General features: G+C 42.7%; 1 protein-coding gene across 19 annotated transcripts in view; it reads left to right on the top strand.

Annotated features, from left to right (window-relative positions):
* The window catches only part of ARHGEF3 (Rho guanine nucleotide exchange factor 3), a 295,435-nt gene that overhangs the window by 127,873 nt on the left and 140,795 nt on the right, over nucleotides 1–26,767 (top strand). The window contains exon 1 of one of the 19 annotated variants that reach the window (XM_057704795.1): nucleotides 4,392–4,513. The exons of the other annotated variants lie outside the window; for them this stretch is intronic. Coding sequence (XP_057560778.1) covers nucleotides 4,463–4,513 — 51 coding nt within the window. The 5' untranslated portion in view covers nucleotides 4,392–4,462. Of the gene's footprint in view, nucleotides 1–4,391; nucleotides 4,514–26,767 lie in introns of those variants that run through there. 19 annotated transcript variants of the gene reach the window in all.

The raw sequence follows: 26,767 nt of genomic DNA on the forward strand, positions 1-26,767 counted from the left end.
CGCACAGGCTTAGCTGCTCCGTGGCATGTGGGACCTTCCTGGAGCAGGGCTCAAACCCGTGTCCCCTGCATTGGCAGGAAGATTCTTAACCACTGTGCCACCTAGGAAACCCACTTTTAATGAAGAAATAATTCTGATGAATCTCACCATTTTGTTTTATGTAGATAGATGAACTTATCACAGCCCTAATGAATGTTTCTTATAACATTTTTGGTGAGAATACTGCTTAAAACTTCTCAACAGAACATGCCGTAAGGTATATAGACTAACAACATAGGAAACACACCACTTTGAGTTCCAATTACACAAGCAAATGTGGGGTGGAGTCTTAATGATGCCATTTTGATGCTATTTACTTTAGTGTTCAATAAGAACTTGTCACCACTATGGTTATTTCACCAGATGTGGGAGAACAGGGGCCATTTTTGCATACCTATAGGTGCCTTGTAGGTAGTTTCCCATTTATAAATATATAATGATTCAGGTTTACACATTTAAAGAAAAGTATCATACCCTGAGAACCTACACCCCCAGAATTTCATAGTTTTTTTTTTCTTTTTACCATCTCACTCTGATTTATGTAGAATTTATTTTGACTGAGTCTGGAGTAGAGCTTTAAAATGAGGCTTTTCTTTCTAAGAAATGAATTGTCCCGTTTGGTAGTGATCCTTCTCTCCTCCAGTAGTTTGCAGTCAACATTCACTGTATGCCAAACTCTTGAATACCCCAGGGCAGGTTTTGGGCAGTTTGTTCTGGGTGCTGTATGCATATAACAGGAGCTCTGAGGTCAGCCCACTTGGCTTCCCTTCTAAACCTGCCATCTCTAGGCCCTCTTGGGCAGGCTTATGCCACCTGCTTGAGTCTCAATTTTTAAAAAATATGTACAGTAGAGATAATAGTAAGGCCTACCTTGGGACAGTTGTGAAGATGGAATAAGAAAAACGTGGTAAGTTCTCATACTAAAACATCAAAAATCTGCTGTCACTGTTTATGGCTTCAGTAATTGTGGCTTTAGGATGTTTTAATATCTGTGCACAGGTGCACTTTTGTCATGAGTTATATTGTCAGGAATGAGCAACTGAGAGGTTACATTTCAGGTGCATCTCTTATGTTTGCTGAATGTTCATAGGGCAGGAACTAATGAACTGAGGTACTTGCATACCATGGAGTGCTCTACATAGGGGTCCAAGATGTGGATGATGTGGAAAGATGATGTTAAGTGAAGAAAGCAAGTGCTAAAATAATGTTATCATTCCATTTATGACATATATAAATTTAAAAAAATAAAATGTGAAAAACACAAACTTATGTGTGTTTAGACAGAAGGAAATGTCTAAAGGATTGCCACCAGAGGTTGCAACCTGGTGGCCCTCGGGTCAAATCCACCAGCAACTGTGTTTTGTGTGGCCCACACAGCATTTTAAAAAATGATGAATTGGTTGACAGCATTTAAAAATTGTGAGATTTTATGTAAAACCTGGAATTTCCAGCTTCTCTTGAAAAACTGGGATGTCTATTCACCTGGGCCATTAGTCCCTTGGGACCCCAATAAGCTGGAACTTTCCTAAGGCAAACACTCTCAGCGGTACCCAGTGCCTGCCAAGCCTCTTCTTTCATGTTCCTCAACCCCTATCCCTGAAAGCATTTAGGTTTGTGACCCCCTTATCTACCTCTGTCTGATGGGGGTGCCTCTGGCAAATGGGTTTGTGGTAGGGGAAAAAAGGCGGGCCTTTGGGAAGATTTACATTTTACACTATATACTTATGTATGGTTTGAATGTATTATTTTATAATGACACTATGTTACTTTTAAAATTTAAAATCAGTAGGAAAACATGTTTAAATACTCAATAGTATCCTAGATGCCACATTGAGAAAACCCACATCCCTTTCCTTTATAAGCTCTCATTATAACGCTCAAAATGAACTTGAGCCCTGCAGTGCAGGAGCCTCTAACTATGGAAATGTTCCTCGGAGGTGCCTTCTCTGCATGGATGATTTCATTACTGGAGTTCTTGCTTCTGGTCAAAGCAGGGGCGTCAGAGGGAAGGGCTGTGCCCCGTTCTTTCCTTCCCTTTTGCAGGCTGTACCCTTTTTCTCCTGCCAGGGCACCTGCTGGTCCTCCCGCCCTTCTTCCCACCTCACGGCTACCTGCACCAGAGCCCACTCAAGTTTCACCTCTTCCACGAAGTGCTGTAGCCCACGGGTTTCGGTTCTTCTTTCTCATTCAGTCAGCAGCCGGAAGTTAGGCTTAATCATTCTAGGATTAGTTCATGTGAATTGCCCTTCCTCCCCAGGAAAGAAAGAAACTCTACTGCCCCATAGTTATCTCACATTTCCTTTGGCTCCTCACTGGAGTGGATCCTGGCCTTGGCAGCTTGGGCTCCACAGAGGGGCTGTTGGAAAATCCTCTAGGAGAGGAGTGCCTGGGCTCATGCGCGATTGACATCCTTGGTCCTCGGGAGATGGACATTCTGCATTAACTGAGTTACTAGCAAAGCTCCTTAACCTTAGGTTGTTTACAGGCCTGTACAAATTAGGACCTTTTGTATGCAGGAGGCTAGAGCAAGAAACCTTTTTTAGGAACACCTCCCCTTCCCCGGACTAGCACCACTTACCCCAGGCTTGCTTTATGGGGAGTCTGGCTTTGGAAAATAGGGGATCCCAAGGACGAGCTGAAGCCCACCTTTTGTGGACACCACTGTTTGATTTTCACACATTACTGAGTGTTTCCTGGGTGCCTGACCTGGTAGGTACCACATATAGGCCTTGAGGTGACTCAGATGTTTACCTGAAAGGCCTGAGCCTTTTGACACAGATTTCACTTCCTTCTTTCTCCAGACAGATGGGACCCCCGTCACGCTCTTTGAAGCAAGACCCAAGCCCATCAGAGCAGCACTTTTAAGCATTTGCCTTTCCTGCAGAGCACCCTGTGGTTCTGCACCCTGCTGCTGTTGCCCTTGCCATTTCTGCCTAGAACACCCCTCAGAATTCTGCCCATGTACCTCTTGCTCTGAGAAGCCTTCCCAGGCTTTGTCCCCATAAAAAAATTGCATTTGCTGGCCTCAGTTATTTCTTGGCTCCCTCAACACTTTTTGCAAATTCCTGGCAGCATTTATTTTGTTCTCCAGTCATCTTTGGTTCATCTTTGCACTGTCAGAGCCTGGTGCATCCTTCTGTAATGCTCTTATGTAATGCACTCTTCAGAGGCTGTATGTTAGGGACCAGGCTGCTGGCCTGAGAATGGGGAGAGCCTTTCTTATAAGCTCTGAAGTCAAGTTTTGGATTGAAGCTTATTGTTCAAATGAGCCCTCTGTCTTTGCTGAGCCCCCTACTTTACTCAGGGCTGAGATGCGCAAAGGCTCTTAAAAATCTGTGCATTTGTAAGAATGCCTTAGGAAATCCTCGGCTAAATCTCTGCAGCTAAAAGTTGCAATTAGAAAGATTTTTGCAAACCAAATACCACCCCATTAGAGAACTAAAAAATAAAAATCAAGAATTGAAAGCTACACTGGAGTTATGTATGTCCCATTGGGTTTGAGTCCATCTGCCTCTGTGCAGAGAGGGTGAGGGTGTTGATTTGTTTGTGGGGAGGGTTTGAACAGGCATAGTTCTCATCTGAGATCTTGTAGTTCATGTGAGACACTCTATCTCACCCAGTAAATCTGAGTTTTAGAAAAGTCAGGGCAAGGTGTCCATTCATGAGATTGCCTGGTTCATAAAGTGAGAAATGTCAGCCATGAGTTGTTTCTATAATTACTCTAAGAAGAGCAGTAAGGCCTTTTGTTATTCACATTAAAAGCTGAAAGGGAGGTTTCCAGAAGCAACTATTTTGAAGGGGCTCTGAAGAAAAAATTTGCCTAAGAAAAAAGAAAGGAACGGATGGGTGGAGTGTTTACCATCACTCTCACTTGTTGAGTTGCTATGAAATTGGGATTCAGTGTAGCCTCTGTATGCCGGGCAGGGCCTGGACTCTTGGGTGAAGTTCAAGTGGACTGTTGATTTCTCTTTGAACACACAAAGTTCTCCTCCCAGTGTCCCTTCTCTATCCATTTCACCCCAATGTTTGGGTCTACAGAGCATGATATCCTGGCAGGGAACGCTTTAGAGCTGCCGGCATGCCCAGCATGGCTTTAGGTGGGGACCCAGTAAGCATTGTTTGTTTCTTACAGGCTGGGGATTGTCAGCCAGAAACTGAATTTCTGGTGTGCCTTTGTATGCCAGAAGGTAGAGTGCTCTGAAAAAGCAGCAGCAGCCGCCGGCAAGGAAACCGCTGGAGGTGGGGAGCTCTGGGCTGGTGTGGTTCTCAGCCTCTGACAATGTAACTGATGGCCCCCTGTCACTTCCTGTCAGGCAGCCCAAGTAGTGGGGAGGAGTTCCTTGAGGGAAACCATGCTCTGCTCTGCTCAGAGAATCCCGTCCGAAGGGCTCCGCCACAGTTAGGGGCGGGGGACTCCGGGTGGATGAGGTCGGAGCGCCCCATGGTGTGGTGTTGCTTCTTTGTTCACGCTCAGGTAAGCTCCTTTGCAGCTGGGCCAGGGATAGACTGGCTCTCAACCCAAGCCTGGCTGGGCCGTGCCAGGAGCTGAGGGTGTGGTGGGAGGGTGCAGCTGTCTGCACCTCCCAAGAAACTGAGCAGGGAGCCGCTAAGAACACCTGTTGTGATGGAGGCATACCTCTGCCTCACTGTACTATGAATCAGAAAAGAGCTGTGTGGTTGTGTTTAAGACCACACATGGTCATGCTTGGTGAAGATGGTAAGAAGAGTGGAGTGCCTAGCTGACAGCGCTTCCTTTAGCATCTGTGATTGGAGGAGAGCAAGGGTAGGGGGACTTTCATTCTTTGCTCCACGGTGCCAGTATTTTAATTTTTATAAGAGACCTGTTTTCATTAAATGGGAAGGAAAAAGTAAGTGTGTGTGTGTGTGTGTGTGTGTAAAGGAAAGTGGATTTCCAAGATTTTTTCTTCTTTGGATTGGAAGATGGCTACTAAACTCAGTTTTGGAAGTTCATTCTTTGTGGAGCAATTTTTTTGTAGGTTTCCTTAAAATTCTGGCATTTTGAATGTGTTCATCATTGGGAAGATGAAGTCAGATAATATCAGGGGAGACTCAGACTCACTGGTATTCTCATTAAAAGTGTTGGTGCCTGTTTGGGTTATTTTGGAAGGAGTGGCTGGAAATGTTATGTTCCTATGGATTGAAGAATGATTAGGAGCCCTGAGGCTCACTCTCTCTCTGTCCCTTTTATTTGTGTGTTTGGTTTTGGGTAGGTGTTAAAGCTTTGACTAAGTCAAAACCATTTTTTAAAGAAAATGCACATTGCTTTTTCTGTTTCTTTCATCAGAATTGTTTTTCTGAGACTTGTGTTTGTAATACTAATTCCAACTCTTCTACATGGCCATTATAGACATACATTTTTAATCTTTTCATGTGATTTGAGTGGTTTCACTATCTTTCTCCTTTCCCATCTCACTCACCCAGCTGTTCACTCACCTGATAAAGAATAATTTTTGATCATTTGAGATATAGAAATTGGCAACGTTTAAAGTGATTTACTACACCTCAGGGATGGTTAATGTGATATTAATAAAAATATTGCAATAATAGCTAACCAATACCTTTTCACACTCATGAAATTCTTACAACACTGTAGGGATTGTCTGTTATTATTATCCCCACGTTGCAGATGGTAAAACTGGGATGTGGAGAGGATGAATATGTTGCCCATGGTCTCCTAGCTGGTTAGTAGCAGATCAGGCTTCAAGCTCAGGCAGAATGGATACAGAAATGACATTCTTAGACATGGGCTCACGTGATGATTTTAATGACAGAGCCCTTCCTATATCTCCTATCAAGTGCAGCATCTTCGGTAACACTTTGCTTTCCAGTCCTTTGACGAATCAGCTTGTTTTGGTGGATGTTTGCCTTGGTCCAATTAGCACCTACATAAGAGGCGTCTAAGACAAGTCACTACCTTCTCTGGGCTCAGTTTCCCATCTGTCAAACAGAGATGTCTCCAAACTCACCTTAGCTCTGATATGGATCTAAGGTATGACTTTTTGACGAAAAGTCAAAAATAATTCTCGTATCTTCCCTATTTCAAAGTAAAATGATTTAATAAGTGCTTTTACACACACATTTCCCAAGGATATTGACTGGAACTCAATATGTAATTGGCTGGTTGGTTATTGACCTTTATTCTGCTCTTGAAAATATTATCGAATGACTTTTTATTTCTTGGCTCCGAGAGTCTCTGGAGAAAGGATCTGGAGGAGTTGAGATTGGGTGTGAGAGAGGCAGTTGGTAGCTGGATGTGGAAGGAGAGAAAGGGAAGGGAGAAACCCTTTAAAGATCTCATAAACCCGTCTTCTGAGATTTGGCCAAGGTAGCTCTGTATCTGTGGAGGAATGGGAGAGTGTAACGGTTAAGGGCATGGGTTTAAGAACCACACAGATTTGGTCTGAGTCCCAGCTTTGCCTCTTACTAGCCATGCAGTCCCAGGCATGTTACCAGATCTCTCTGAATCTGTTTTCTTCTTGTGAAATGGGAATAATAAATAGTGCTACTACGACTTCCCTGGCAGTCCAGTAGGTAAGACTCCGTGCTCCCAACACAGGGGGCCTGGGTTCGATCCCTGGTCAGAGAACTAGATCCCTCATGCATGCTGCAGCTAAGAGTCCACATGCCACAACTAAGGAGTCCGCAGTCCGCAACTAAGAGCCCTCATGCTACAACGAAGACCTGTCACAGCCAAAATAAGTAAATAAATATTTAAAAAAAAATAGTGCCTACCTTATAGGGTTGTCATGAGGAATAAATGAAGTGACTCAAGACAATGCCTAGCACAGAGCCCGCACTCAGCAAATATTACCCATGTCCCAGCTCTTATTGACCAGAGGTGTTGGTGGCTCCCAGAAAAATGAATCCTTAGTGTATAAGGGCTCAGCAACAATAGGGCTGTGAAACATCTTATATCCTGAGTTAAACATGGCCCTGATTTGATTTTGTGGAGGGAAGGAAGCAGCGTATTACACAGAAAAGTCAGTACTTCACTTTAAAGCCCCGATTCCAGCCATATTTTTACAGCTTTCCCAGAACACCAAGGAAGAGCCATGGAAGGGGAAGTTGATTCAAATCAGATCCTAAAAAAGGCTTGTCTTGATGGAACACTCAGTGGTATGACTCGGAAAGGGCAAGGTCAGGGTGGTGACCCCGAGTGTCCACCGGGAGAGAAACAATGGGTGACTTTAGGACCTAAATATAGACTATGTGGATGTCACTTGGGGAAGCCATAGTGGGTGGGTCTCTTGGAAGGAGTTCAGAAAGCAGTCCCTGTATGCCAACCCTTGCTCTGTCAGCCCTCTTTTTCTGAATAACTTTGTCCATATCCTAGCTTTTCTGCATCCCTTGAGCCCCTGCCTCTGTATGGCAGCCTTGTTTATGTCCCCATCTCTTCCCTCCCAAATCTTCCTTGTGGCATTTACCACCTCTCCCCCTTGTTTCTCGCAGACCCCACTCACCGACTGCTATAAACCCCAGGTGTTCTCACCTCAGTGGTCCTCATAGAGCAGGGATGAGGGCACAGGTCTGGGGTCAGGAGTTTGGGGTTCAAGTTCTAGGTTTTGCAGTTAACCTTGGCAATGCTGAACGTCCCTGGGTACCAGGTTCTCCGAAAGGGGCATAGATGGATCCTGGAGGTTGACACTCTGGGTTCACACTCTCACTGCCACTTGACCTTGGGCCTTAGTTACCTCACCTGTGAAATGGATATGATAATAATATCTGTTTCCAATACTATGAAAAATTTAAAGAATTTCACAGATATTATTTTATAAACAGTGCTTCTTATGTGTTCAAAAATACTAGCCCTACTTGATGTACCCCCAAAAAAATAATAAATTAAGAAGAGAACTGAAAAAAAAAAAATACTAGCCCTAATTGTGATTGTGATCTGTAGGAAAATGAGACTGGAATAGGGTCAGTATTTCCGGAACTTCAGTCATGTTTCCACATACCACTTTTACTGTTATTTTTCACTCACTCTTTCCCTTTAAATTCTCTAGTTGTTGTTTTGTTTTGAACTTAGGTTCCTCCTAAGCAGTAAGAGCCCTGAAGTCACTAAACATCATAATGTGTTTCCTAAAACACATTGTAATGAATACACCTTGGTCTACTGCATATGGTCTGAAATGATACTGTGTCACCACCAAGTCTACTTCCTACGCTGGGGACTGTAGAACCAGTGGCTCTGAGCATCTGAGGCCCAAGTTGCTGCCTGCTGTGATTTGGACAGGGCTTCTCCCACCAGAATGAATAGTCAGCCCATCCTTTCATATATCAGACAGTGCCCGAGAACCAGTTTTGTACCTGACTCTGTGCTAGGTGCCAAGATGGCCAAAATATGGGTCTTTGTAGCCCCTGCTGTCTTCTCTGAATGGGACAGCCCCTGCTGAAATCCTACCATAAGAGAAGCCAGGGTCAACTTGGTGTACCCCCAAAAAAATAATAAATAAATAAATAAAATTAATTAAAAAAAAAAAAAAAAGAAGCCAGGGTCACTCTTTGCCTGAAATCTCTGGAGGTAGGTAAAGGAGTATGTCTCAGTCAGCTTTTGCTGAGTAACAACTACCCAAACTCAGTGGCAAACAATAACAAGCACTTATTCTTATGCTCACAGGTGTGCAGGTTGGCTGTGCAGTCTGCCCCATTCAGGTCCATTAGCTACCCATGTGTATATTCTTCTCTTGTGCAGGTCAGAAGATTCCAGAGGAGCAAGCAGAAATACCCAATGTCTCTTAAGGTTTAGGGTCAGAATTGGTACATTGTCCCATCCACCCATATTCCATTGGCCAGAGCAAGTCACAGTATCAAGCCATGGAGGTCAGGGAAGGGCATAAAAGTTTGCTGAAGAATAAATTAATATACCACAGAGACCATCACTATTTAACTCGCTCAACCTACATTTATTGAGTGCCTACTGTGTGGAGTACTCTGCCATGTTGGGGGAGATGAACATGACCACAGTAAGTGATGAAGATGATGAAAGCATCTAACCTAAGGCCTGGGATGTATTAGGTCCTAAATAAATATTCGATGAATGAATATCTGCTAGTACCTTTGGGATGCTAACTAGTGATGACTGTTTCACATAGGTTATCTCATTCTTTCCTCCCAAACCCGCCTCAAATCCCCCCCTTGGGCAGGTACAGTCATCCCAGGTCAAACAAGTGGGATACTGTCTTGGCCTGTTAAATGTTCATAATCTGACATGAGCAAGGAGAGAGCTGGTAAAGGCACAGCGGTGGAGAGAAGCCATGTATAAAGAGATTATCCCTGATGTGGGGTGGTGGGGTAGGGGGGTAGGAGGAGGTGGGCTTTGCCCCAGAGAGGCTCTGGTTCAAATCCCTGTGTGTTTATCACCATGCACACCTTGTGCACTGTGTTGGATGCTAACTTTTCAGGCACCCACCGTGGACTGAGAATTTAGCGTGGTACTTGGCCTCTCATAGTTTCTTTTATCTTTTTTAATAGTTTTTTTTTAAATTTATTTATTTTATTAGCTGTGTTGGGTCTTTTTTTTTTTTTGCTGTGCGCAGGCTTTCTGTAGTTGCGGTGAGTGGGTGCTACTCTTCATTGTGGTGCGCGGGCTCCTCATTGCCATGGCTTCTCTTGTTGCAGAGCACGGGCTCTAGGCACGTGGGCTTCAGTAGTTGCAGCACATGGGCTCAGTAGTTGTGGCTCACGGGCTCTAAAGCACAGGCTCAACAGTTGTGGCTCATGGGCTTAGCTGCTCCGCGGCACGTGAGATCTTCCTGGCGCAGGGCTCGAACCTGTGTCCTCTGCATTGGCAGGCGGATTCTTAACCACTGCGCCAACTAGGAAGCCCCTCTCATAGTTTCTTTACATCACTAGCCACCTTCCTTCTTGAGATCACATACATCTTGGAATGTTCTCTTTAGAAAACTGCACATAGTGTTGAAAATATCTGTGCAGACCCCTGGCCCCAGGTGAAGAACTCTGCTGTAATGATTCATTTCATCCCCACGCTCTTCCCTTTCCTTCCATCTCTTAAGGACTTCATCCAGTGGAAGAAGCATTTTTCCATATTTGTATGCCAATGTCAGGCTCAGGGTCTAACACATATTAGTTGCACAATGAGTGTCTTTTAAGGCAGCAAGAGAATGAGAATGAAGGTGTCATAGTTCATTTGCATGTGCATAGAGTCATAGAACTTTCTAACTGGATGAGATAGGAAAGCTCATATATTTTATAGATGATAAAACTGAGACCCAGAGAGCTTATTTCATTTGCTCAAAGGCACACAGCTGCTGCTGCTGCTGCTACTACTACCAGTACTAATAAAATAATGTTTTCCCCCAAGCAAATGACGGAGGCTCAGATACAATTGGGTCTCAATCCCTCAGTACCTGGTTAGAAAATGTTCTGGTCTATCAAGTTTATGGATCAAGTTTACAGATCATGTTGCAAAACGGAGTTTTCTTGACCTTCATAGCCAAAGCCAATGACACAGATGTCAGAAACATATATGCCATGTCGCAACCATAGAACCGTTGTGGTGTCAGCCCTTTAGGGCAGAGCCCTTGTCACCCGCCTCTTCCTCTGGGTCTCCCCTTTCCACTCTGTCCCTCAGTCTGTGTGTACAGACTGCTGAGAATGCGGGGGGCGTAGGGCTGGGACAGGACATTTGTCAAGCCAAGGGGCCAGGTCAAGCCAAGGGTGGAAGGTGGGTTAGGGTCTGTGCAGGGGAGGAATTTGTTCCCAGAGTCCTGAAAATCTTATTTGGAGCCATTCTTCTATTCTTAGTTTCGAAGGTACTTTGTTCTCTGCTACATTGTTTTAACAGCCACCAGGAAATCAGGCCCTGCTCAGGGTCAGCGATGCCACTGGTTCCTGCCTGTGGCCGCCCAGGTGGGAAGTGTACTGATTGTTCGTCATCAAGATCATTGCCGCCCTTTCTCCTTTTGTTGCCCACCCTGTTTGCATGGGGCAGGGAAGGGCGAGGAGGAAAAAGAGATTCCAACGAGTCTGTTTTTCTTTGTAGCAATAGTAATTACACTTATTTCTGTGTAAAAGGAAAAGTGCTAAAATCCAGGTCTTAACAGAGCACTGTGCCCTCTGGAGCAGCGTTGTCCAGTAGAAATAGAATGCAAGACTCATGGATAAATTTAAATTTCCTAGTAGCCACATTAAAAGAGGTAAAAAGAAACAGATGAAATTAATTTAATGAATTATTGAACCCAATATATCAAAATATTAGCATATCAACATAAAAATTATTGAGACATTTTATATTCTTTTTTTTCCACGCTAAGTCTTTGAAATCCAGTGTGTTATCCACTTCGAGCACATCTCACTTCAGACTAGCCGCATTCAGGTGCTCAGTACCCACATGTGGGCTCACGGTAGCCATTGGACAACGCAGGTCTAGAGCAGCACTGTCCAGTAGAACTTTTTACAGTGATGCTAATGTTTTGTATCTGCACTGTCTCACACAGAGGCACTTGACACATGGCTAGTGCAGCTGAGGAGCTGAGTTTTAAATGTTATTTAATTTCAGTTAGCTAAAATTTAAATTTAAACAGCTACATGTATCTAGTGGCTACCATGTTGGATAGTATAACTCTAGAGATTTGGTCTTGGTAGAGAAATATCAATATAAACTTAACCAAGGTATCATTTTCATCTACCACATTGACAGAGATTAAAAAGTTGGATAACACGGCTTGGCAAGGGTAACAGGACCTCTCGTGCATGGCAGTGGGAGTGTAAAATAAAACAGTCTTTACAGAGGACAATTTGATAATGTTTATCAAACTTACAAATATTCGCTCCCTTGGACCCAGCAGTTTCACTCCTGGGTATTAATGTTGCAGGGTCTCTCACATGGGTAGACTGATTTATATAGAAGGGTATTTAATGCAGCAAAAGATGGGAAACTGCACACATATCCAGTTAATGGAGGGACTGGATAGATAAGCTATAGTACATTTAATAAATGTAATTTGCAACTCTTGAAAAATTGAAGCCAATTTTAATTTGATGGTATGGAAGTCTGCCTAAGCTATAATGTTGAGCAAGTGTAGAGTAGTGCATGTAGTATGATGCTATTTGAGTAAAAGAATTGACTAGCCTATTTATGTCTAGAGCAGCTCTGGAAAAATGTAGAAGGAACCAATCACAATGGTTGCCTCCTGGGACAGGAAGGGATGGATGTGGGAAAGAAGTCTACTTATCATTGTACGGCACACCCTTTTGGAATTTAATCCAATGCACTTCAATTACTTGTTCAAAAAAAAAGTATTTAAAACACAAAAAAGTAAACTCCATGGGAAGGGTGAATCAGAGAAGGCTTCGTGAAGGAGGTGACCTTTGGACAGGGTTACAGAAGATACACAGGTGTCTTAGCAGGAGGAAAGCTCAGGCTCAGAGGCACGAACAAGCAGAACAGGTCAGGCATGCATGCGTACCTGGAGGTGGACAGAGTACCAGTATTAAAAATAGAGCAGTCGTGGAGTTTGGACAGACTGGCTAAATGGGAAGGGTTTTTGCTCAGTTTGGACTTAACTCTATGAGCCATAGGCAGCCATTTGTGCTTTGAGGGAAGCGGGAAATGACATGATTGTGTGTGTGTGAAAGACAACTTTTGGCAGAATGGAGGGTGATTAAAACAGTGGTTCTAAAATGTGATCCAAGGAGTTCCTGAGACCTAGAAAGTATTAACTACATAACTACAGAACGGATTTTCTTCATATGCGTCAACCAAAATAACACAACACAGCAGATTGATTACAGAAGCAGATATGTGAATCCAGCTGTCTTCTGTGCAGCCAGACATTAAAGGGAGTTATTCTTCTCACTATGTTTTCTGTTTTGAAAATATAATTTTCATTAAAATCTGATAATTAGATTAATAATACACTCATTACTTTTTTTTTAAAGCTCTTTATTGGAATGTAATTGCTTTACACTCTTGTACCAGCTTTTAAGGTACACCAAAGTGAATCAGCTGTATTTATACATATATCCCCATATCCCCCCCTCCCGCAACTCCCTCCCTGTCCCGGCCCTCTAAGGCATCACCCATCATCGAGTTGATCTCCCTTTGTTATACAGCAACTTCCCACTAGCTATCTATTTTACAGTTGGTAGTGTATATATGTCTTTTTTTTTTTTTTACCTTTTATTTATTTTTTAAGCTCTTCATTGGAATATAATTACTTTACACTCTTGTACCAGTTTTTGAGGTACACCAAAGTCAATCAGCTGTATTTATACACATATCCCCATATTCCCTCCCTCCCACGACTCCCCCCCACCCTCCCCGTCCCGGCCCTCTAAGGCATCATCCATCGTCGAGTTGATCTCCCTTTGTTATGCAGCAACTTCCCACTGGCTATCTATTTTACAGTTGGTAGTATATATACGTCTATGCTACTCTCTCACTTCGTCCCAGCTTCCCCTTCGCTCCCCGCTCCCCCAGCCCCGTGTCCTCCAGTCCATTCTCTTTTTTTAAAAGAAAGAAATTTTTTAATTCTTAATTTTATTTTCTAATGCTGCAAATATTGATATAATCAACATAAACAAAAGCTCTTTGGGGCCCTTAATAGTTTTTAAAAGTATAAAGGGGTCTTACGCCAAAAATTTTGAAAACCACTAGTCTAGAAGCAAGGAGGCCCTGTGTGCTTGTAATTCTGGTTGGATCAAAATAAACTATAGGGAAACAAATGCTGCTATCCAAACAAGAGTCAGGTAGGAGACATGAACTAGCAGTGCTGGAGCTGATGTGTGTTTTGCATATCCAAGTGCAATGCAATGGTCTGGGCAGGTATGTGTGAGAGGAGGAGACTGATTGATGGATGGGTTTTGACTGATGGAAATGTTGGTGCATGTCCTATACTCCATTTACGTACTAAAAGATATTTCTGTTATGTCCGGTCCTTTGCTGTTGTATACATCCTATACAGTATACAGGCCTCTAAGTACCCACTACCTGCAAGAATTATGCTAGATTGTGTCCTTAAAAGTGGGATGCTGGTACGGAATCTAAAAATGGTACTGATGAACTCAGTGACAAGAACAAGGACGCAGATACAGAGAATGGGCTGGAGAACTCGAGGTTTGGGAGGGGGCGGAGGTGAAGGGGAAGCTGAGACGAAGCGAGAGAGTAGCACAGACATATATATACTACCAACTGTAAAATAGATAGTCAGTGGGAAGTTGTTGTATAACAAAGGGAGCCCAACTGGAGGATGGAAGATACCTTAGAGGACTGGGGCGGGGAGGGTGGGGGGGACTCGAGGCGGGGGGAGTCAAGGAAGGGAGGGAATACGGGGATATGTGTATAAAAACAGATGATTGAACTTGGTGTACCCCCCCAAAAATAATAAATAAATAAATAAAATTAAAAAAAAAAAGTGGGATGCTGGGCAGGAAAACATGCCCATCCTCAGCTTGACTGGGAGCTGTCAAGTTGCTCTCCAACCTGTAACTTTGCTTGTGGCCTTGGGAGTAAAGGCCATCCCTTCCTCTCCCAGGAGACAACCATTGTGATTGGTTCCTTCTACATTTTTCCAGAGCTGCTCTAGACATAAATAGGCTAGTCAATTCTTTTACTCCCCATTTCTCCAACCCTCAGTATCATCAGACTTTTAATTTTGCCAATCCGATGGATGGATGTGAAATGGCATCTGTTATTTTAAACACACACACACACACACACACACACACACACACACACACACACACACACACGTTTCCTTGAGGCAAAGACTCTTTCTGAATTGTCTGCAATTCAGAGTTCAGTGTTGTACACTCCAAGGTGGGGGATGGAGAGTTATAGGGCTACTGGCCGTGAACTCAGTGTTGATGAATCAACAGTGTATATTAAGTAAGGTGTCTGTAAGCAGAAACACACAGAAATCAAGAGTATGTGTGGATTGGTTGACAACAATGTTGTGACCAGAGGCTGGAAGGAACTTAACCCTGTATTTCTCCTGGGAGCAATGGGTCCGTATTCACTAATGCCTTGCTCACAGAGATTTTACAGAACATGATGACCTCGAATAACAAGAATTGACTGTATGTGTGTCTGTCAGTATGTGTATCTTTTCCTTTCCCTTCCTCTCTCCCTTGCTCACTCTCCCTTTTGCCCTCTTTCTTTCTTCTCCTAACCCCTTCATTTTCTGTTCTTTTTCATTGATCATTGGTGTTTCTGTCATTCGCCATTTTAAAAAAATTGAGGTAACATTGGTTTATAACATTGTATGTTTCGTGTGTATAACATTGTATTTCTACTTCTGTATACCCTACAGCGTGCTCACCACCAAAATTGTTTCCATCCATCACTATATAGTTGACCCCCTTCACCCACTTCGCCCTCCATTCCCCTCCACTCCTTTCCCTCTAGTAGGGTATACAGAAGTAGAAACCTCTAGTAACCACTACTGTTTTCTGTATCTACGTGTTTGGTTTTGGTTGGTTTGTTCATTTATTTTGTTATTTGTTTTTTATATTCCTCATATGAGAGAAATCATATGGTATTTGTTTTTCTATGTCTGACTTAATTTCACTCAGCATAATACCCTCAAGATCGATCCACGTAGTCACAAATGGCAAGATTTCATCTTTTTATGGCTGAGTAGTATTCCATTGTGTGTGTGTGTATTCCATATATATTCCGTGTGTGTGTGTGTGTGTACACACACCACATCTTCTTGATCCATTTATCCATTGATGGGTGCTTAGGTTGTTTTTATGTCTTGGCTATAGTCAATAATCAGGCATTAGCTTTGAGTCTTCAAAAGATATCTAGGGAAGGTGCCTTTGTCCACTCATTCAGTACACATTGGTGGGTCACCTTCTTTGCGTACTGCACTGGGCTCTGCTGGAATCTGGACACAGACGTTGTGTTTGAAAAACATAATTTACAGCTAGGATTATTGTCATCTGTGATTTTGAGGCAAAAACAGAATCTCATATTTATTTCTAGAAAGCGTTTCACAATCTCTGCCATTCTCATTGCCCAGCTTTCCCCCTTACCCAGCAATCTCCTTGGCTACGTGTTGTCATACATGCATACAATGTTAGAAGGAAACTTTGGAAATTACCCGGTCCAATGCCCTCATCTTACAGATAATGAAACCGAGATCCAGAGTGGGGAATGTGAAATGCCTGAGGTCATACAGTTAGTTCGATGACCTTAAAAAATAGATAACAACCGAGTAATTGTTCTCTAGTTGCTCTATTTTACTACTTACGCATCAGATAAGAGAGTAACAACACTTGTGATCTGGCAACTTCTGATGAAAATTTATAGAACAGACTTCTGTAAATTGTGCACATTGTAATAAAGCTAGAGAATATATACAAATGTAAGTTTTAGAAAACTACTTAGGTTTAAACTTTCTTTTCTTCACAGAAGCATTTTGTATCTGTGGTCTAGGTGTCTAGACATTTTCAACTTAGAAGGTTTTTTACTTCCTCATGTGAGTGATTTTCATCATCAAAGTATTTTTTATAATGCATCCTAAAGTGGGCATCACTTGGTCCTAATGATGTGTAGCGTCAACGTGAGAGCCAGGACTGTGACAACAGAGAGGGGAGAAACCTCCCACATAGCCGGCCAGGAAACAGATCCAACAGGCCCCACTTCCCGCTCACTCCCCAAAGCTTAGCCTCCACCCCTCCCCTCCCAAAAAGGGGAAGGAAGAAGGTTCAGAAAAGATAATGTGCCCATCCTTTAACAAAGCTTGGCTAACCCTTTGGGTCCCCCAAGTGCTCCTGTTTCCTGTGGCTAAAGTTAGACCTGTTAGATATGAATTTCATTTTTAATCCATGACTGGGCAGACAGAGGACTACAGATCTTCTCCAGAAAGGATGGGCGGGTGTTGGGGAGTGGCGGTGGGGTAGGCGTCTCTTTTCACTCATTCCAGGGAAGAGGACAGCAGGGTGTCACTCCTTCCCTACTTGTCAGGAGCAGCAAGATCCTGGGCCAGTTACTTTGTGTGACAGTTACAAGAGGGAGTTTCCACAAAGAAAGTGTCTCCTAAACCTCACTCATTTATAAATCATCTTTTACCACAGCCCTTAACATTGTAAAATACTTAATCGTTTTCTACAAACCAACAGTTTTTCTCTTATCGTTATCTTTAATGGAACGTTTATGTGATTATAATAGAGAACCAGTATGCTGGCCTATATTTGAATATAGCTGTTAAGATAGATACCCACAAAACAATGTAACTAAGTTCTAGCTAGATGCTGTGGCCCGAGTCTCTTTGCACCCTGGAGAGAGAGAACGATTGAGGTTGGTAAGCACTGGGTGGATGTTAGAAGTGAGGTAGTCCCAGTCTGAAGGACGGAGAATGGACAGTGGATTGAAAACATGATAAATTCCCTATTATGTGATCTGCTGCTGGGTAAAGCCTGTCAGAGCAGACTCTCCCAGTGCCCCAACTCATATTGCCTAGGCTTATTCCAGAAATCACCTCCAGAGCCCCCGAAACCCGTTCATGACTTCCGGTGTCCTTCAGCTGGCAGGGGTTTCCAGCCAAGGGCGTTAACGTCCGGGGGGGCCCCTCCCAGTCAGGGACAGGCAGGAGTTGGTGGACTGAATACTTCCACCTCCTCACCCCTTAGTGGGAAATTATGAGCTTGGTCTTACACAGTTTCTTGGAGGCGGGGGGCGGGGATGGGGACAGTGAGTTGAACTCCAGCTGCCCGCAGCTGTAACCTGGTGGCTTTACACCCCTTTGTGGCCTCCCTCCTTTCACCACCTCACTTTCCCACTCCCCACCAGTTCTTCCTGGGGATCACCTCCCATGTAAACAGCTTATACCTAAATCGTATCCTGGATCTGCTTTGAGGGGAGCCCAAACCAAGGCAGCTGGTAAGCATACTGCCTAAAATGATCTTACAAACCACCACGGTACCAGACCGATCCTTTGGGAAACAGTACCCCAAGGTATATATCCAAATGTTGTAAAGCAACATCACTTTTCTTTCTTTAAAATTCAAAAATATGTTGAAATTCTTGGTGTTCAACTATCTCTATGATTTTCCCTAACATATTGGGGAAATGATGAGTAACATCATTTTCCATTTTTGCTGTTCCTTTTTCAATATGGTATTACAATTTGCTAACACACTTAGTGTTCCCAGATTTGCCTGTAAATTTAATTTGCTGTGCGGCATTTGTCAGCTGTTTGTTAAGCTGAGACATCCAGTGTGAGTGGAGCAGCATTGTTGGTCTGCGGCTGCTGAAAATAAATGTTTGTTCATGTATCAGTGATGAGCCCAAGCTAAAATGCAGCAGGCAAGTGTTGCCAAACTCAGAGAGTCTTTTCTGGCAAGCCTTTTATAATATCCCAACGAGAACCAGGACTTTAAAATTAGGGCGATTACAAAAAATGCTTCCGCAAGATGGAGTTTCTGTTTTGGCCTGAGTCTTTTTGGCAGGTTGAAGGCAGGACTGAAGTTCTAATGGGGAAAGGACTTCTTATCTCCAGGGTTGGTCCCGTGCCAGGGAGGTCCTGTCCTGTGAAACCTATCAATAGGTTGTTCAGAGAGTGGTAAAGTCCAGGATGAGATATATCCCACAAGAAGTCAGAAGCATCTTTAAATGACATGGGATCAAGAAATCCAAGAGGAAGGCAGGAAGAGGGCCAGCTTCATGGACAGCGCTTTGCGATCAGCAGGGCTCCACTATGTGGGCAACATAACCTTGCCCGATAAATATTTGTTTAATATTTGAACAAATCAATGCTTGGTAGTCAAACTTGCTTTGGGTTTTCAGGGATGGTGGCCTCAGAATGAGTACTCATCACAGAAGAGCCCCTATACATTCTTTCCTTCTCAAGACTGGCTACATAATTTGCGGGGGCCAGTGAAAAATGAAAATACAGGTCCCTTGTTTAAAAAGTTATTAAGCATTTCAAGATGGTGACCGCAAAGCATTATACTCTATGTGCCAAGGCACTAGAAGTACCATAGTAAGTGGACTTGATCTGATTTCTGCATTCATTGAACTTAGCTTGGTTAACGTCTGTCTCCTCCCTCAAGCTATCGCACAAGTAAAGGCTGACATTTTAATAGGGTTAGTACAACAAAGAGGCACATAAGGCTGAGAGGCCATAACTGAGAAATTTGATCTGGTTTGGAGCGATCTTAGACTACTTCCTTCACAAGGCTGACATCTGAAGGATGAGGAGGAGTTGGCTGGGAGAAAAGGGGAGGAAAGAGGGTTCCACGCAGAGGAAACATGGGGAAAGAGGAACTGGGGTTATGGGAGGTTCGAGCTCAGAGCAAAGCAAATGAGGGTAGAGATGAGAGGTGGACCAGACCTGACTTTGCACAGGGTCTTATGAACACTGACAAGTCTTGAGAAATTCAGGACTGTTTTCATGACTAACAATAACACAAAGGTGAGTAAAGTTATTCACCCTTAGTTTCTCTTCAAATAAACTGAGAAATAAAATTAACCCAGTACAGTTCTCATCCTTATTAATAGGAGATGAGTCTTTCCACGTAAACAATCACGTTCATGGGCATTGACCAATCAGAACAGGTGCCAGGTATGGAATCAACACACATTTATGGACACTGGCCAATCAGAACAGGCATCGGGGACTGTGTGTGAAAAGAGAGAACTTGGACCTGTAATGATAAGGGGCCTTTAGTCTCATTCCCCATCTATCTCCATCTTTGCTTGGTTGGCTCCATCCCATCACTTAGGTGTCATCTCAAACGTTCTTCTACTGAGAAGCTTCCCTGACCTCTCTCTCTGGTAGCTTCACCCCTCTCCACCTTTCACAGGCTTTCATATTACCCTGGTGTACTTTTTTCATAACACTTAGTACACCCTAAAACTAGCTTTTTTATTTGCTCATTGTTTTATCATCTCTGTCCCCTCTGAGGGCAGGGACTGTATCTCTTTTGTTAACCAATGTATCTACAGCAGCTTGCACAGTGCCTGGCAACTAACAGGTGCTCCATAAAATATTTATTGAATGAATGGAACTATAGAGTGAAATTCATTCACCTGAGTCTCTTGTTGTTCCTGGATTGTTCTTTCTTTCCTTCTTTCTTTCTTTCTTTCTCTTTCTTTCTTTCTTTTTCTTTCTTTCTTTCTTTCTTTCTTTCTTTCTTTCTTTCTTTCTTTCCTTCCTTCCTTCCTTCCTTCCTTCCTTCCTTCCTTCCTTCCTTCCTTCCTTCCTTCCTTCCTTCCTTCTTTCTGCTGCTCTAAGTCTTAGTTGTGGCATGCAGGATCTTCGTTGAGGCATGCAGGATCTTTGCTTGCGGCATGCGGACTTCTTAATTGCGGCATGCAAACTCTTAGTTGGGCATGTGAACTCTTAGTTGTGGCATGCATGCAGGATCTAGTTCCCTGACCAGGGATTGAATCCAGGCCCCCTGCATTGGGAGCACGGAGGCTTACCCACTGGACCACCAGAGAAGTCCCTGGATTTGTATTGCCAAGAAATGAGGAATATTGTGGGTTCAAGAATCAAAAATGGAATTTTATGGATGGCATATCTTGGTGTTTTAGTCTTCCTGAAAAGAAATTCTACAGCTTTACATTTGCTATTTTGGGTTCATTTGTTCTTATGTGTCAGTCAACAAATGTTTGTTGAGCTTTCTCTGTGTGCTGGATTAGGCCTTAGAAATGTCTAAGAAAGTTCTGGACATGAAAGAATTCTACTCTTAGTAAAACACGGATTTCCTGGGAAATGGATTACATGCTGGATGAGTATGCTTTGATTCTGCAAAATCCAGATCTCGGTCTCAGACTTCAGGATAAAAGTGATTGGGGTGGGCTTTGAAGCAACACTTCAGGATTAGAAAATTTAGCACAAAGTCCCTTCCCCCTCCCTGCAGCCCTCTTGTGGCTTATCACAACTTTTGCTTTTTGCTCAAAACTTGACAGGACATGATAGTGCTGCTGAAGGAGGGATGCCCTGAATACCTGCATGTCCCTGGTGTTTGGGGGTCCTTTACCTCTCTCCTGTAGTTTGGGGTTGTGGTGGGTCCTCCTCCACTTTCAGAGACAGCTGCAGAAGGAAAACGTCCCTCTGATCACAGCTGACATCTCTCCAGACACCGCATCAGAAATGGTAACTGGCTTTCACGTTATTGTTCTGACAGCTTCTCTGCAGACTATTGCCAGGAGTGTTTTCTCAAGTTAGTCAAGACTAACTGAAAACTAACTGAAAACTGGTGGCCTCCTTTGTGTTAATGAACTCTGGTTGGACAAGGAGAGGGGTCTAGTCCTTCCAGAGGCCACATTCTGAGGATATTCAAGGACATTGTTTTGAGGGAAGGGGTATTACCTGTTATACTATTATTTTCCTTTTAGCTGTTTCTTCCCTACTGAGAGGGAAATATCTTTAAGAATAAACAGCCTCTTGTGAGAATTTCCAGTGTCGTTTGGAAGAGAGCTATTTTGATCAAATAATCCTTAAAGTATATTTTTCTCAGGCCAAAGGAATTGGGTCCCAGCTAATACCCAGCCAAGTTCTGCTGAAGTGCCTGGGTGGACTCACTCCCTGGTAGGAGCACGGGCCTGCAGGCACCGAGGGTTAGCAGATACTGCAGAGCTGAGCCCTGAGGGCCTGAGGCCCCCTGGAGCTGGGCAGTGGGTGGTTATCAGATGCCAGAAGAGGAATGAGTGTTTATGGGCTTCTCTTTTTCTTGAAGAGTGGGGAGAGTGTGCAGGTTATTTGTGAATTTGTTTTACTTTTGGCAACTTAATATTATTTCAAACTTACAGAAAAGTTGCAAGTCTACAATAAGATACTTCTGAATACCCTTTATGCACATTCACTGACTGTTTACCTTTGCTTTCCCTGTATCTCTCTTTGTATCACTCAGATAGATAGATAGATAGATAGATAGATAGATAGATAGATAGATAGGTAGATAGGTAGGTATAGAGATATAGAATATATATATTTAACATATAAATGTGAATTATTTTTCTTCCTATTTGAGAGTGAGTTGCAGACATTATATCCCTTTAGCTCCAAATACTTCAGTGTAAGAACAAGAGCATCCTCTCGTACAGTATAGTTATCTGAAGCAGAAAATTCAACACTGACAAAATATATTAACTCCTCTACCATTCATTTTTAACGTTTGCCAACTTTCACAGTAATGTATTTTATAGCTATTGTTTTCCCTGGTCTAGAGTCCAATTCGGGATCATGCATTGCATTTATTGTCACATATTCTGTAGTCTCCTTTAATCTGGAATAGTTCCCCAGACCTTTTTTGTGTTTCTTGATTTCGACAGTTTTGAAGAGTAGAAGCTGGTTAGGCTGTACAGTTTCCTTCAACGTGGGTTTATTATATTTTTTTTATGACTAGATTTGAATTATGCATTTTAAAAAAATATCTAGAGTGATGGAAGCTGTGCATTTTTCACAGGAATATGACAGAAGTTATATGGTGTTATTCTCTGTGTATCACATCAGAGAAGATATGGTATCAGTCTGTACCAGTATTTGTGACATTAGATTTGGTTACTTAGTTCAGGAGGCATTTTCTAAATTTCTCCATTGTAAAGTTACAATTTTTCCCTTTTTAAGTTACAAGTAAACTGAAACTGTGGAAGAGTCCTATCCCTCATGAAATGTTAACCAACTAGTTTAGCATCCGTTGATGATTTTTTAACTCCACATCCCTTCTATGTTTATTAGTTAATTTTCTACTGTAGAGGTTTCCTTTCTTCACCATTTATTTATTCATTTATTTATATCAAATTTATTTATTTACTTATTTATTTACTTATTTATTTTTATTATGGGCTTATGGATCCCTATTTTGGCTAGTGAGCCCTATAAGCTGTTGCCTGTATGCATCATTCTTAGTGTAGTTCGTTACTTTTGATACATAAACATGTTCCAGGCTCATCTTATATTTTCCCTACCCTGGCCCTAAAATCAGCCTTTTCCCCAAAGAGCTCTGGGTCCTTTTAATGGAGAATGGTACTTAGAACCCAAGATCTGAGCACTGGGTGTGTTCATTGCTACTAGGGTGTCACTGCACAAATATGTGTGTATGTATAACCATGAATTCATTCTGATGCCTCCAATTCCAATCTACATATATGTACCTATTTAAAAACAAAACTTTAGGTGTGTCTTCTTTCTATAGTACAGAGACATAAGGAAGTAAATAACAGCCACTAAATAAAAAGGCTGTTGTCCCAGCACCCAGATAACCTATAATGGTTTTATATATATATGTATATATATATGTATATGTATATATATTATGCTTAGGGTGTATAAGTAGGGGGTAGCACCAAATAAAAAGTGATAGTCTTCTTCCTCCTACCTCAGGCTCTGTCTCCAATGAACACTACATGTGCTTCCTTACAGAAAGAAATTTGATTCATATAATCTAATCAGGGTGTATGTATGTATGTATGTATAAATAGATATAGATATGTATGTATTTTCTTCTTCTAACTTTAAGAATTTGACACAGTAGGAAACATGCTATGCATACAATTTTATTGTTATTATTATTATTACTCAGTATATCCTGGAGGACCTTTCATACATTGTGTAGCTCTACAGTATTCTTTCTAATTGCATAGTATTTCATATTATATGGGTGGACCATAGTTTTATTTAGCCATTTTCTTTTGGTGGACATTTTGTTTCCAGTGTTTTGCTATTTATAAACAGTGCTGCAGTAAACATCCTGTGTGTGGATCTTGGTGAAAGTATATCCATGACTATCCCACCGTTATTCCTACCATCCATTTTATTGATAGATATTGTCAGAGTACCTTCCAGAAAGCTTTCTTTGGTTATATAACCTAATCCTTCTGCCTGCAGTATCTAGGGACAGTTTAAATGACAATGACATTCTGCCTTGGCACTTCTAAGGCTCTTGATTACGAGTCTCGAAGAGTACCAATGTTCCCACCCAGTCAGGGAGATCAAAAAAAAAAAAAAAAAATCAAACCAGTCTTCCATTTTAAGACTCTAATTAAATCCCTGTTTAGGTGGTTGTTTCTCATCTTTTTTTTAAAACCTGTGGGTCTAATCTCTTCATGCAAGACTGAACCTCACCTGGTGAATAGAGATACAAAAAAGCAACACTGTAAAAATGGTGCTGCTCTTGTTAGCCATGAGGGCTTATACTTAAAGCATTTGGTCTCTGATGACAAAAGCCTCCTATTAGAATCTTATTGAGATTCCTTTGTGCTGGAGGAGAATGTGGATGGACTGTGAAACCTGGAGAATTAGGAGCTGGTCTCTCTCTGGCTTCCTGGACTCTTCCCAACCTCTGATCAGAGAGGAAGCAGACTTGGCCCCTTTCTGTGTCTTGCACAAGGGACAGTCAATGCGAAGCTTGTTCAACTTTAAATTTCTTCCCAGCCTTCTCTTTAAAAACTCATGCAAATTGACATTCCATTCTTGTTAAAATATACGAATAATGGCTTGCGTGTCTTCCCACAAAGTCAAGTTGATGGACTGTTTTTATGCTGTAGCCTTACCTGCCTCCTAGAACACTGCTAGTTTTAGAAGCACATGGCCATGTTCATCTTGTCTTAGGTTCAGTACCCTAGAAGCAGACCCGGATACAAGTGTGAGTAGTTTATCTGGGAGGTGATCCCCAGAAGCACTAGTGTGGGAGTGGGGAGAGAAACGGGGAAGGGAAGGAAGCTACGACAGTGTGCGATCATGAACGGGGTAGCTCTGTGGGCAGTGGGGCTCAGTCCTAATGAGTACTTCTGGGAGACTGTACGCTGCGGTGGTTCTCAAATTTTGCTGCACAGTAGGCTCACCTGGAGAGGTTCTGGAACTCCTAATGTTCAGAATCCCTGGATGGCAGGGGTCAGGCCCAGGAACTTTTTTAAACTACCCTGGTGATTCCAATGTATAGTCATAAATGATAGACTGTACCTCAGAGTTGTCTTCTCAGGCTTTAGGAAGCTGGGGTGTTTACCTACCAACTCCAGTTCATCACAGGTTGAGGGCTGCTCCTGGTGACATTAATACCCAAGCATTTCTGCCTGTAGAAAGCTGAAGTGTGCCAGGGAACGGTGATGTCTCAGGGGGATGTGGGCCACAGTATCAACTACACAATTAGCTGGATATGATATCAAATCCTGGCTTTGTCCACCCACTCGCAGAGCAGTTTTAATCAAGCCATTTAAAGTCTTTAAGCCTCAGTTTCCTCATGTGTACTAACTTCTTTGTCCAAGCTGTAAGGATTAGATATACTATACGGAAAGCACCCAACATGCAGTGGATTCTTAACAGATCGTTGTTTTAAACCCAGCAAGGGGAAGAAGGGACGGAGGGAAGGGTCTACTTTAAGCAGCCAGAGTATGCTGTAAAGAAACTAAACTTTAGCAACTCAGGTTGTGAGTTCTAGTCTGGTTAGACAACACCAAATAGTACTACCAGGGAATCTTTTCTTTATTTAAAAGAATGTTCTGATGAGTTGTCAGGATTTACAGAGCAGCTTAGCAGGTGCAGCCCATTTCTCCAGCATGTTCCATCTCTGTTTGTGTGGCAAGTTGCCCCCAGAAGTAGATGATCAAAGACCAGTGGCCAAAGGGAAGCCCTGCTCTTCCTGTGGGTGAACGCCTGCCTGCTGGTATTTGAGATGCTGCTCAGGAATGCATGGGGTGCTATGGCTGCTAAGGCATTACCAGCACTGGGGTCTCTCTAGATAGGAAGAGGCAGGAACTCGGCCACACGTGAGTGAAGAACTGAGAACGCTCCTTGTAAAATCAGATTCCTGATATTATCATAGGGGAAAAGCACATTTGAATTTGAATTGTACAGTTGGACCATCCAAATTGTTTGGTTATGTGGAGTAATTCTCTAGAAATTAAGCAATTATTTGGACATTCCCTAAACTATATGGGTAATATTTTTGTTGATAAAGGCCTTAAACAGTTCATTATGCTGGTAAAAATAAGTGAATTAGCAAATAAAGGAGGGCCAGGGAAGCAGCAGTGATGATAGTGTGTTATGAAACACGGATTGTAATTAAGCCAGTTCAGTGCACTTGAGATTGGAAGAAAACAATATAAAATAATTATAATAATTATTAGAAGGCTTAGGGGAAAAAAATGCTCTGTTTAATTAGATTTTGTGCTTCTTGTCAAATTCCATTGTTAAAAACCTTTGTGTATATGAGCCCCCTTTCGCATCTTAGATGAGGCCCATGACAGAGTTTTTCTAGGGCAGTTTTTCTGGAAAATGTACTTGCCAGTGCTTTGCCCTGGACAGACGAGCTTTCTGTCCTCTGTTCTGGCCGTGCGTGTTTCGGAGGGAAGAGTGGCCTGTAAATGTTTGACAGTGAATCTGGCTGCTGCTCATCATCAGGGCGGGTGGTGGCATCGGCAGGCTGCTGGGTCTCCCCAGCCTCTCACCTACCTGGTTGAACATCGTTCCCTTCCCATGGGAGAGGAAGACCTTTCCTTGGCCAAGGTGACCTCATCTCTGCTTCCCAACAAGCTAAGGGCCAGGTGTTCTGTGATCAGAATCAGTCATTGGGGCTCTTCCTGATTTGCCAGAGTCAAGTTAATGGGGACACTTTTATACACGATAGGAATTTTCTCCATGTTCTTTTCCCTCTGGCACCTACTCTCACTTGCCATCATGGCTGTTATTGCTGCTAATGATAGCTAATACTGAGAAGTACCACTGTGCCAGGCGTTGTGCTGAGCCCTTTGCTCACACTGATCTATTTAACTCTCACTGTAACCTTAGTCACC

The sequence above is a fragment of the Hippopotamus amphibius genome, chromosome 13, assembly GCF_030028045.1.
Source record: "Hippopotamus amphibius kiboko isolate mHipAmp2 chromosome 13, mHipAmp2.hap2, whole genome shotgun sequence".
Lineage (NCBI taxonomy): Eukaryota > Metazoa > Chordata > Mammalia > Artiodactyla > Hippopotamidae > Hippopotamus > Hippopotamus amphibius.